At 43.4% G+C, this 12,845-nt stretch overlaps 1 protein-coding gene across 1 annotated transcript in view; it reads left to right on the top strand.

The window, feature by feature from the left end:
* Window positions 1-11,656, top strand: part of LOC139227878 (semaphorin-3D-like) — a 124,058-nt gene extending 112,402 nt beyond the window's left edge. Inside the window, exon 17 of the mRNA XM_070858975.1 lies at window positions 9,945-11,656. Within this exon, the coding sequence (XP_070715076.1) occupies window positions 9,945-10,316 (372 nt within the window). The 3' untranslated portion in view covers window positions 10,317-11,656. The remainder of the gene's footprint in view (window positions 1-9,944) is intronic.
* The last annotated feature ends 1,189 nt before the right edge of the window (window positions 11,657-12,845 follow it).

Below are 12,845 nucleotides of genomic sequence, written 5' to 3'. Positions count from 1 at the left end.
ATCTTCACTTACTCCATTCTAAGTTAGTTTGGAGTAAGTTTTCACTGCCTGAACTTTGAAAACAGGCGTAAGTGGCCGGACATGCCCCCTTTTGAAAAAAAAATTCTGTTCCAAAGTGAAACTGTTCTAACTTACTAGAACTGGAGCAAACTAAATGACGAGAATTCCGATTTCTAAGATACTCCGTTCTACACCAGTTGCTCCTAAAAATCAGGAGCATATCATGTGGAAACTTGGGTGACTGGCGCCTGCTCTCGACAATTTCTTTCATGGTGGGGTGTATAAGGGATAACTGGGTTTTGAGCGTCCTTTTCATTAGCAGCTCTGCGGGTGGAACCCCTGTTAGCGAGTGTGGTCGGGATCTGTAGGCCAACAGGAAGCGTGATAAGCGGCTTTGTAGGGCACCCCCTTGGATTCTGAGCATCCCCTGTTTGATTATCTGCACTGCTCGTTCTGCCTGGCCGTTTGAGGCCGGCTTGAACGGTGCCGTTCTGACATGTTTAATTCCATTGCCTGCCATGAAGTCCTGGAATTCAGTGCTTGTGAAGCACGAGCCATTGTCGCTGACCAAGATGTCGGTAGACAGTGGGCAGCGAACATTGCCCGTAGACTTTCTACCGTGGCAGAGGATGTGCTTGAATTTAAAATGTCACACTCGATCCATTTGGAGTAGGCGTCTACTACAACCAAAAACATTTTTCCCATGAAAGGACCTGCGTAGTCCACATGGATGCGTGACCAAGGCTTGGCGGGCCATGGCCAGGGGCTAAGGGGGGCTTCCCTGGGCGCATGGCCCAGCTAGGCACACGTGTTGCACCTGCGAATACAAAGTTCCAGATCTGCGTCTATCCCTGGCCACCAAACGTGTGACCTGGCAATTGCCTTCATCGTGACAATGCCCAGGTGCTCATTGTAGAGTCCTCTGATGAACACCTCTCTGCCCATCTGGGGCATGACTATGCGGTTTCCCCACAGTAGGCAATCGGCCTGAATCGAGAGTTCATCCCTGCGCCTGTGAAATGGTTTAAATTCCTCAGGGCATGCCCTATACGTGGCTGCCCAGTCCCCATTCAGGACACATTTCTTGACTAGAGACAATAGCGGGTCCAGACTTTGATCTGATGGGCTGTCACGGGTGAGCCTTCGCTTCCGAAAGCTTCAACAGCCATGACCATCTCAGCAGCATGCTCGGTAGCCCCCTCAGTGGTGGCTAGTGGGAGCCTGCTGAGTGCATCGCCGCAGTTTTCGGTGCCCAGTCTGTGCCGAATTGTATAGTCATAGGCGGCTAACATGAGTGCCCACCTCTGTATGCGGGCCGATGCGTTTGCATTTATGGCCTTGTTGTCGGCAAAAAAGGATGTTAGGGGTTTGTGATCTGTCTCCAGCTCAGATTTCCTGCCAAACAGGGACTGGCGCATTTTCTTTACAGCATATACACATGCAAGCGCCTCCTTTTCTACCATCCCGTAACCCCTTTCTGCCTGGGACAGACTTCTGGAGGCATAAGCTACCGGCTGTAACTGACCCTTGGCATTGACATGCTGCAACACACACCCGACACCATAGGACGACGCATCGCACGTTAACACAAGTTTCTTACATGGGTCATATAGCGTGAACAGATTGTTGGAACATAACAAATTGCGTGCTCTATTAAAAGCCCTTTCCTGGCTGTCCCCCCAGACCCATTCGCAACCTTTGCGTAGGAGCACGTGTAGCGGCTCTAGCAGCGTGCTCAATTTGGGAAGAAAGTTCCTAAAATAGTTCAGGAGCCCCAGGAACGAACGCAGCTCCGTCGTGTTACGTGGTCTAGGTGCTCTCTCGATCGCTTCCGTCTTGGACGCAGTAGGGCTCATCCCGTCTGCTGCTACCCTCATCCCCAGGAATTCTACCTCTGGAGCTAGGAAGACACACTTCGCCTTTTTCAGTCGCAGCCCTACCGGGTCCAGTCTGCGTAGCACCTCCTCCAGGTTGTGGAGGTGTTCTTCAGTATCGTAACCCGTGATGAGGATGTCGTCCTGAAAAACCACCGTCCCTGGAATCGACTTGAGGAGGCTTTCCATATTTCATTGGAAGATCGCGGCGGCCGAGCGAATCCCGAATGGACATCTGTTGTACTCAAACAACCCCTTGTGTGTCGTGATGGTGGTCAGCTTCTTTGACTCACTCGCCAGCTCCTGGGTCATGTAAGCTGAGGTCAGGTCCAATTTTGAAAAAAATTTGCCACCGGATAGCGTCGCAAAGAGGTCCTCCACTCTCGGTAGCAGGTACTGGTCCTGGAGTGACACCTGATTGTCAGAAACAGATGGTAGAAAGGTAAAAAGCAATAGTGGAAGGCCGAGTAAACAAAGGCAAAGAACAAAAAGGGCCACACCACATCATAATTCTAAAAACAAAGGGTGTTAAAAAAACAAGCCTGAAGGCTTTGTGTCTTAATGCAAGGAGTATCCGTAATAAGGTGGATGAATTAACTGTGCAAATAAATGTTAACAGATATGATGTGGTTGGGATTACAGAGACATGGCTCCAGGATGATCAGGGCTGGGAACTCAACATCCATAGGTATTCAACATTCAGGAAGCATAGAATAAAAGGAAAAGGAGGTGGGGTAGCATTGCTGGTTAAAGAGGAGATTAATGCAATTGTTAGGAAGGACATTAGCTTGGATGATGTGGAATCTATATGGGTAGAGCTGCAGAACACCAAAGGGCAAAAAACGTGAGTGGGAGTTGTGTACAGACCTCCAAACAGTAGTAGTGATGTTGGGGAGGGCATCAAACAGGAAATTAGGAGTGCATGCAATAAAGGTGCAGCAATTATCATGGGTGACTATAATATGCATATAGATTGGGCTAACCAAACTGGAAGCAATACGGTGGAGGAGGATTTCCTGGAGTGCATAAGGGATGGTTTTCTAGACCAATATGGCGAGGAACCAACTAGGGGGAAGGCCATCTTAGACTGGGTGTTGTGTAATGAGAGAGGATTAATTAGCAATCTCGTTGTGCGAGGCCCCTTGGGAAAGAGTGATCATAATATGGTGGAATTCTACATTAGGATGGAGAATGAAACAGTTAATTCAGAGACCATGGTCCGGAACTTAAAGAAGGGTAACTTTGAAGGTATGAGGCGTGAATTGGCTAGGATAGATTCGCGAATGATACTTAAGGGGTTGACTGTGGATGGGCAATGGCAGACATTTAGAGACCGCATGGATGAACTACAACAATTGTACATCCCTGTCTGGCGTAAAAATTAAGAGAAGGTGGCTCAACAGTGGCTATCAAGGGAAATCAGGGATAGTATTAAAGCCAAGGAAGTGGCATACAAATTCCAGAAATAGCAGTGAACCTGGGGACTGGGAGAAATTTAGAACTCAGCAGAGGAAGACAAAGGGTTTGATTAGGGCAGGGAAAATAGAGTACGAGAGGAAGTTTGCAGGGAACATTAAGACGGACTGCAAAATTTCTATAGATATGTAAAGAGTAAAAGGTTAGTAAAGACAAACGTAGGTCCCCTGCAGTCAGAATCAGGGGAAGTCATAATGGGGAACAAAGAAATGGCAGACCAATTGAACAAGTACTTTGGTTCGGTATTCACTAAGGAGGACACAAACAACCTTCCGGATATAAAAGGGGTCAGAGGGTCTAGTAAGAAGCAGGAACTAAGGGAAATCCTTATTAATCGGAAATTGTGTTGGGGAAATTGATGGGATTGAAGGCCAATAAATCCCCAGGTCCTGATGGACTGCATCCCAGAGTACTTAAGGAGGTGGCCTTGGAAATAGCGGATGCATTGACAGTCATTTTCCAACATTCCATAGACTCTGGATCAGTTCCTATGGAGTGGAGGGGAGCCAATGTAACCCCACTTTTTAAAAAAGGAGGGAGAGAGAAAACAGGGAATTATAGACCGGTCAGCCTGACATCAGTAGTGGGTAAAATGATGGAATCTATTATTAAGCATGTCATAACAGCACACTTGGAAAGAGATGCCATGATAGGTCCAAGTCAGCATGGATTTGTGAAAGGGAAATCATGCTTGACAAATCTTCTGGAATTTTTTGAGGATGTTTCCAGTAGAGTGGACAAGGGAGAACCAGTTGATGTGGTGTATTTGGACTTTCAGAAGGCTTTCGACAAGGTCCCACACAAGAGATTAATGTGCAAAGTTAAAGCACATGGGATTGGGGGTAGTGTGCTGACATGGATTGAGAACTGGTTGTCAGACAGGAAGCAAAGAGTAGGAGTAAATGGGTACTTTTCAGAATGGCAGGCAGTGACTAGTGGGGTATCGCAAGGTTCTGTGCTGGGGCCCCAGCTGTTTACATTGTACATTAATGATTTAGAAGAGGGGATTCAATGTAGTATCTCCAAATTTGCGGATGACACTAAGTTGGGTGGCAGTGTGAGCTGCGAGGAGGATGCTATGAGGCTGCAGAGTGACTTGGATAGGTTAGGTGAGTGGGCAAATGCATGGCAGATGAAGTATAATGTGGATAAATGTGAGGTTATCCACTTTGGTGGTAAAAACAGAGAGACAGACTATTATCTGAATGGTGACAGATTAGGAAAAGGGGAGGTGCAACGAGACCTGGGTGTCATGGTACATCAGTCATTGAAGGTTGACATGCAGGTACAGCAGGCGGTTAAGAAAGCAAATGGCATGTTGGCCTTCATAGCGAGGGGATTTGAGTACAGGGGCAGGGAGGTGTTACTGCAGTTGTACATGGCCTTGGTGAGGCCACACCTGGAGTATTGTGTACAGTTTTGGTCTCCTAACTTGAGGAAGGACATTCTTGCTATTGAGGGAGTGCAGCGAAGATTCACCAGACTGATTCCCGGGATGGCGGGATTGACATATCAAGAAAGACTGGATCAACTGGGCTTGTATTCACTGGAGTTCAGAAGAATGAGAGGGGATCTCATAGAAACGTTTAAAATTCTGATGGGTTTAGACAGGTTAGATGCAGGAAGAATGTTCCCAATGTTGGGGAAGTCCAGAACCAGGGGTCACAGTCTAAGGATAAGGGGTAAGCCATTTAGGACCGAGATGAGGAGAAACTTTTTCACCCAGAGAGTGGTGAACCTGTGGAATTCTCTACCACAGAAAGTTGTTGAGGCCAATTCACTAAATATATTCAAAAAGGAGATAGATGTAGTCCTTACTACGAGGGGGATCAAGGGGTATGGCGAGAAAGCAGGAATGGGGTACTGAAGTTGCATGTTCAGCCATGAACTCATTGAATGGTGGTGCAGGCTCGAAGGGCCGAATGGCCTACTCCTGCACCTATTTTCTATGTTTCTATGATTGATGGTGGCCTTGTAATCACCACATATCTTGACCGACCCATCCGCTTTGAGCACCGGCACAATCGGGCTCCCCCAGTCACTGAATTCAACTGGCGAGATGATGTCTTCCCTCAGCAGGCGATCCAATTCACCTTCTGTCTTTTCCCGCATCACGTACGGCACCGCCCTGTCCTTGTGGTGTACTGGCCTGGCGTCCGGGTTTATGTGAATCACTACCTTGGCCCCCATGAAAGTGCCAATGCCGCGTTGAAATAATGAGTCAAATTTGTCCAGGGTCTGTGAGCATGATACTCGCTCCACAGAGGAAATTGCATTGACATCGCCCCATTTCCAGTTCATGACAGCAAACCAACTCCTCCCCAGTAGTGCGGGACAGTCCCCCGTGACAACCCAGAGTGGCAACCTGTTCTCCGAATCTTTGTGGGTCACGACTACCGTGGCACTGCCTAGCACTGGAATGATCTCCTTTGTGTATGTCCGTAGCTGTGCGTCAATCGGCGATAATTTTGGCCTCCTGGCCTTGGACGGCCACAACTTTTCAAACTGTTTGATACCCATCAGGGACTGACTGGCCCCCGTATCTAGCTCCATTGATACTGGGATGCCATTGAGGAGCACTTTCATCATTATCGGTGGCGTCCTGGTATATGAACTGTATACGTGCTCCACATGAACTCGCTGAACTTCAGCTTCCAGCGATTTCCCCCAGCGTTCATTTCTGCAATTTCTGCAGGTATTTTGCTCATCTCTGCAAACTCCGGCTGAGTGTGTGCCTCCACGCCTCCAATATGAGCTGCTGTTGGAAACAAAAGGTCCCTTGCCCGTCGATCGTCCCTGACTGCCCCTGTTATTGTCCTTGAGAGCGCCATTAACAGATGTTGATGGCCCCATTACTGGCCGCATTGTCCCTTGCAATGGCGTGAATCGCTGTTCAGCTTGCCATTGTCTCTGTCGAACTCCCCCTCTGGGTTCGACTACATGTTGGGGCATGCCCGACTGCCCTTGTCTGCCTGGAGAACTGTGTGCTGCTTTAACAATGTTGAATCTCTGTCCCAACTATTCCTTAATACAGTACCTCTCGTCTGTTCTGCTCGTGGCCATGCTCGCGTGGTTTAAATCCCAGTTTCTCGTCGCCATTGATACGTCCTTACTATACAGTATAAATGCACACGAGGTCCATGATTGAGAGAAGGTCAGTCTGTGATCTATCCTTTATTCCTTAGCACTCAAGTGCAGGAAGTGGGTGGAGCTTCCCCTTTTATATCTGAAGGTCCAGGTTAGGAGTGTCTCCCACAAGTTCACCACCTAGTGGTCATTGTTCTCACAGTGTACAACTCAGGTCAGATTATACATGGGTTACATTGCTGGTTAAATACATGACACATGTGGTCTGTTAAGTGTGGAAAAAATAAAGCGTGCCTTGATTGTCATCGTGATAGCAAAACAGACAGCCAAATTACAGCACTGTTTCTGGGCCAAATAACGTATTGAGGAGCCGCAGATGCATATCACTGCTTTACTGCTAGCATGTGGGTGCTTGGTAGAAATGTGACTTATAGCTTTGCCTTCACAATCATGTGGACTCAATGGAATAGTTTTACTGCACATTAAAGATATTTTGACTTTAAAATCAATTCAGTAGATCTTCTGTAGATAGACATCCTGAACTTTCAGCCTTTTAGAAGGCTACAGGGTTTACCTAAACACTTCCTTTCTTTTTAAATGTTCCCATGTTTTCCTGCTTTCTCCTATCGTCACACATTTTCACTTTAATCCCATAGAAAGTTTTGATCATGGTTTTCTCCATGTCTTATCACACCGCTTAAATCTCATTCATTTAGAGTGAAGCTGGTTCGTTAGGCCGAAAATTGCAGTCATAGGCTTCCTTCGGACGAACGCCTCTGACCCGAAAAAAATCTACGAAAATACCTGGTGGCCCCGGAGGAATCTACGATTCCGGTCTGAGGCCATCATTCTCCGCACAGCGTGCGGGAAGATGTCTTCACGTACGGACGCTTATGCTGGAATCATGGGAGCCTGGACCACCAATCACTATCTGGTATTTTCATTGATAATGTTTGTACGGGCTCCCATTAATATCAATGAGAATACCCCAATAAAACACCAAAACACAGCACAATAAATAAATAAAACACCTCACATATTTAAAATTAAATGCAATTAAATGTTTTAGAAAAAAAAATTGGGCAATTTTTAAATGTTTTAATAGGGTTAAAAATAAACATACCTTAATGAACAGGGTTATTAATATAAAAATGAATGATTACATTTAATTTTTCTACATTTTACAAGTATTACGCTGATAAAAGTAAGCTATATGCCTGTGAAATTGTGCCCCATACACCTACGTCCAAATCATTAATATATATCACAAAAAGTAATGGTCCTAGAACCGACCCCTGGGGAACACCGCTGTATACTTTCCTCCAGTCCGAAAAACAACCGTTCACCACTACTCTCTGTTTCCAGTCACTTAGCCAATTCCATATCCAGTTTGCCACTATCCTTTTATTCCATGGTCTTCAACTTTGCTGGCAATCCTATTATGTGGCACTTTGTCGAACGCCTTTTGGAATCCATGTACAGCACGTAAACCGCATTATTCTCATCAACCCTCTCTGTTACCTCATCAAAAAACTCGATCAAGTTGGTTATACACTATTTGCGTTTATCGACTCAGTGCTGGCTTTCCTTAATTAATCCACACCTATCCAAGTGACTGTTAATTTTGTCCCTGATTACTATTTCTAAAAGCTTCCCCATTACTTAGGTTAAACCGACTGTCCTGTAGTTGCTGGGTTTATCTTTACTCCCTTTTTTGAACAATGGTGTAACATTTGCAATTCTTCAGTCCTCTGACACCACCCCCGTATCTATGGAGGATTGGAATATTATGGCCAGTACCTCCGTGATTTCCGCCCTCAATTCCTTCAGCATCCTAGGGTGCATCCCATCCGCTCCTGGTGATTTTTATATTTTAAGTACAATCAGCCTTTCTAATATCTCTTTATCAATTTCTATCAAGTGTCTCCACGACCTCCTCCTTCACTATGTCTAAGGCACCATTCTCTTTCTTGATGAAGACAGATGCAAAGTATTCATTTAGTACCTCAGCCATACCCTCTGCCTCCATCCTTTTGGTCCCCAATCATCCCCACCTCTCCTCTTACTACCCATTTACTATTTATGTGCCTATAGAAGACTTTTGGATTCCCTTTTATGTTGACTGCCATTCTATTCTCATACCCTCTCTTTGCCCCTCTTATTTTCTTCTTCACTTCTCCTCTGACCTTTCCATATATATATATATATATATATTTATATATATGGATTTGCAATCTGACATCTGTCATACGCGCTCTCTTTCTGCTTCATCATAATCTCTATCTGTTTCGTCATCCAGGGAGCTCTGACTTTAGTTGCCCTACCTTTCCTGCTCGTGGAAACATACCTCGACTGTACCCAAACTATTTCCTCTTTAAAGACAGCCCATTGTTCTACTACAGGTTTGCCTACCAATCTTTGATTCCAATTTACCCGAATCAGATCCATTCTCATCCTACTTAAATTGCCCTTCCCCCAATTAAACATTTTACTCTAGATTGCTCCCTGTCCTTTTCCATAGCTAATCTAAACCTTACTATGATCACTGTACCCTAAAGGTTCACCAATGGACACTTGCTCCACTTCACCTACCTCATTCCCCAGAACCAGATCCAGAAATGCCTCCACCTTCATTGGACTGGAAACATACTGATCAAGAAAGTTCTCCTGAACACACTTCATAAATTCTTCTCCTTCTCTGCCCTTTACACTATTATGATCCCAGTCTACATTAGGATAGTTGAAGTCCCCCATAGTTCTTGCACCTCTCTGTAATGTCTCTGAAAATTTGCTCCTCCATATCTTTCCCACTATTTGGTGGTCTATAGAATAGGCCTAGTAGTTTAATGGCACCTCTATTATTTCTAAACTCCATCCACAGAGATTCTGTCCTTGACCCCTCCAGGACATCCTCCCACTCTGGCACTGTAACATTTTCCTTCGCCAAAACTGCCACATCATCTCCTATCTTTTCTTCCCTATCTTTCCTGAACATCTATAACCAGGAATATTTATTACCCAATCCTGCCTTTTTTTGAGCCAGGTTTCAGTTAATGTCACAACATAAGAAGTCAGTCCATAACTTAGCATTTACTGCTACTACCTGACACAAGAGAGGCTATAAAGGTTGTTGGTGCAGGAAATGGAAGTGGAACATTGGTTCAGTAAAGAGCGTGTTATTGAGACTAGAGTTAAGATGTATTGTTGGACAAGGAGGTTACTTTACCCTGCATCTAACTGCACCTATCTCGTACTGACATCGGAAGGTAGGAAGATAAAAATGTGGGAAAAAGTGGGAAAATGCTTCTTTTCCAGCATTGCTATTCCTTAAGGGCAGATAAATTCACAAAAAAGTAGGATAGTTTGTGACCACATAATCACTATAGATACCTACAATTTATGATAAATATATGTTCATTAGATTATCCTCATGTAATAAGTTTTTTTTAAGAATCTATAGGTATATCTTACTTTATGCTATTTTGTCTAATCTTTGTTTTTATGTAGATAAAATATAGTTCCAGAATCATCAAAACAAGGCTTGGTCTACTCATCCGTCATTTGCAGGAAGATGACACTGGGATTTACTATTGTAGAGCTGTGGAAAATAATTTCACAAAAATCATTACAACGTTTCACCTCAAAATTATTCTGAGTGACTTCATGGCAGCTCCGACGAAAGCACGGTACAACGATGGAAAGGGTAAAGACACTCGGAGCAGGACGAGGCTACGTTACAAGGATTTTATGCAGCTTTTGAACAAACCAGGCATTACTGTAAATGAATACTGCCAGCAAATCTGGCGTAACGGAAAGAGAGGACAAAATAGCAAAACTGCATCAAAATGGAAAAACACACCAGAGTTCAAGCGGTATTAGATTTGGACAACAATAAAATGCTTTATGATGCTCCTTTGAGGAGGTTAAGTAACAAAAGTATTCACTGGACTGGTGTATCAGAGTCATGGATGAATAATCTGACTGGCTCTGGTAAACTGTGAAGACTTAAAACACCCCACTGATGAAATGAAATGTTGACAAACAAGCTAAAAAATGTATAGCAAGAAGTATGAATATATCTGGGTGTATTCTATTAATTAGAAATAAATGTCTCTTAAAAGGAAGGTTTGATTTAAAATAAAACATTACTTTGTAGGCAATTTAAAAAAAAATAGTTTGGTGAAAAAAATGTCAATGAGTTCTCAAATCTCTCAAGAAGTCTACCAGTAAATGAATCTTATTGTGGTGGCATGGATTGAAATCCTAACCAAACTTACGAACCTTAGAGCCACCAGTGATTTGAAAAGTTAATATCAACAGTGTGCTGATCAACATTTCCTAAGTATGACTTGGCACAATTAAAGATAATGGCCCGGATTTAGTGCTCAGTGGTGAAGGAACGATGCTCGCCATTCACCTCGCTGACAGCTGCCCACAAAGTTTTGGTCTAATCCAGTGTCTGATCCATTGTGACGCACTCGACAGGGCATCTGTGGCGTCTGTGAGCAGGTAAAAGAAACAGCGAGTCTCTTCACCTAATCAGATGGAAAAATCCTCACTGAGTCACGCAGTCTAAACCAGGAAGTATGAAGCAAGAAGTATCAATTAGATTTAAATCATGTACAGAAAACTACATATAGATTGGGAAAGACAGATGGGATTAAGAGCGAGAGATAAAAGAGATAACCAGATTTTTTTTTTACATCTCCAACACTAATTAACTTCTGAAGGAATGAGACTCCAACTTGTAAAATTTAATTTTCAGGGCCCGAGCAGTTGTTTGGCAGTAATTATCACTTATCACACCATTAAAAATTAACTTACTCGCGAATGTGAATGGCGTCTTTAGTGGGGAACTCGTGGGCAAGTACCCAAACTTCACGTCGTTACATTGATTTCAGTCCCTCATCTATTGGAATAGACTTACAGCGCATCCTGTGGAGGAGCAGGGTATCTCTGACAGCAGCTTCCGGATTTTCACATTTAACTGTGGATGCCAGAAGTTGCTGTTCAATTTATATCGTTCACAGTGAGCACTATTAACCTCACCGTTATTATCTACGCAAAATTCAAGCCAATATAGACATGCCCTGCCTAATCTGGAGGAAGGTCGAAGTAACTGGATTAAGGATTGCTAAATTTATTAATTCATATCTATTGTTAAATTATACCCTTCGAAAGATAAGCATAATTTGTACTACAATTTCAAAATCATAAATAAGGCATACTTCAACTTTAAGTGACGAGGTATACCTGCATTGAATTATTATATGTTATCATCCCATATTAATTTTTCAATAGCCTTAGACATTTTATGTCTTTTATGTGCATAGCAAGTAAGTGTATATCTGGTCAGGTATATTAAATGTAGAGTCCACCTTATATGTACATGGCCTTCATTGAGTTATCTAGCTATGTCTTACAGAAATTAATCAGAATTAATTTTATACATCTTGAAACTCTCGTCTGACAATGAATGAGGCTTAGGCAAAATAACCTGGTCCAAAGTCACGCAGCACCTTATGAGCCAGAGCTAAGTATTTTCCTTCCCAGTTGAAGAGGAAAGTTCCCATTGACTCCATAAAAAGGTAAATAATTATGTTACCACCTTCTCTGCTAATTTTCGCAATGAGGTTTTCTTCTAAGGTTTACTATTAGCCAACTGACAAATCTACCTGGATTATACTGATACTTCCTCCAGGCTTTTTTATTGGAAATCCTAAAACATTCTATCATTTTGTGTAAACATGCGTTAAATGTCAGTATTTCTTGTATTAACTGAGGTTGCACTAAAAATCCACAATTGTACTTCAATGATTTCAGTGTTAAAATGGATGTGAAACATTCCTGCTTATTTCTTAACAATGCTTGTTAACGTCACACAATGTGCTGGTTGGCTTGTACTAATCTGCAGTCACAATAGCTTCAATTTCCATATAGGAAGGCATTGTACAGCAATAGTGACAATTTTTAAAGTATTTACCATTTGTTTATTTCCTTGAGCACTACCATAGCCAGGAGTGAATTACCACACAGGCCTCCCAGGCTCGTACCCAGAGCCCCCAGCCAAATATAGTATCCCCGGTAAAATTCACCACAACGTGGCATGCAAATACTGCTTTTATTACTGCAGCATGTAAAAATTCTGTGTGCCTATTTTTTAATTGCATTTTGCTACACGTTTATGTTTTAATGGATCGGCGGGAGCGGGGCGGGTGGGGTAGGGGAGTGCGATGTGGGAATGGTTGTGTAGGGAATGCAGAGGACCCCTACTGTTCTTGGTATCCATTCCCTATTATTCTTGCACCAAAGCAAAATAGAATGAGCTTTGACTTTGAAATGAAATTATTATTTAATAAAGCAGCCTTAAATTTATTGGTGCATATTGTTGCTAACTTGTAAGTTAAC

This window comes from Pristiophorus japonicus, chromosome 17, assembly GCF_044704955.1.
Source record: "Pristiophorus japonicus isolate sPriJap1 chromosome 17, sPriJap1.hap1, whole genome shotgun sequence".
Lineage (NCBI taxonomy): Eukaryota > Metazoa > Chordata > Chondrichthyes > Pristiophoridae > Pristiophorus > Pristiophorus japonicus.
Note: the sequence above shows the minus strand (reverse complement) of the source record. Positions and strands in the feature narration are given on the sequence as shown.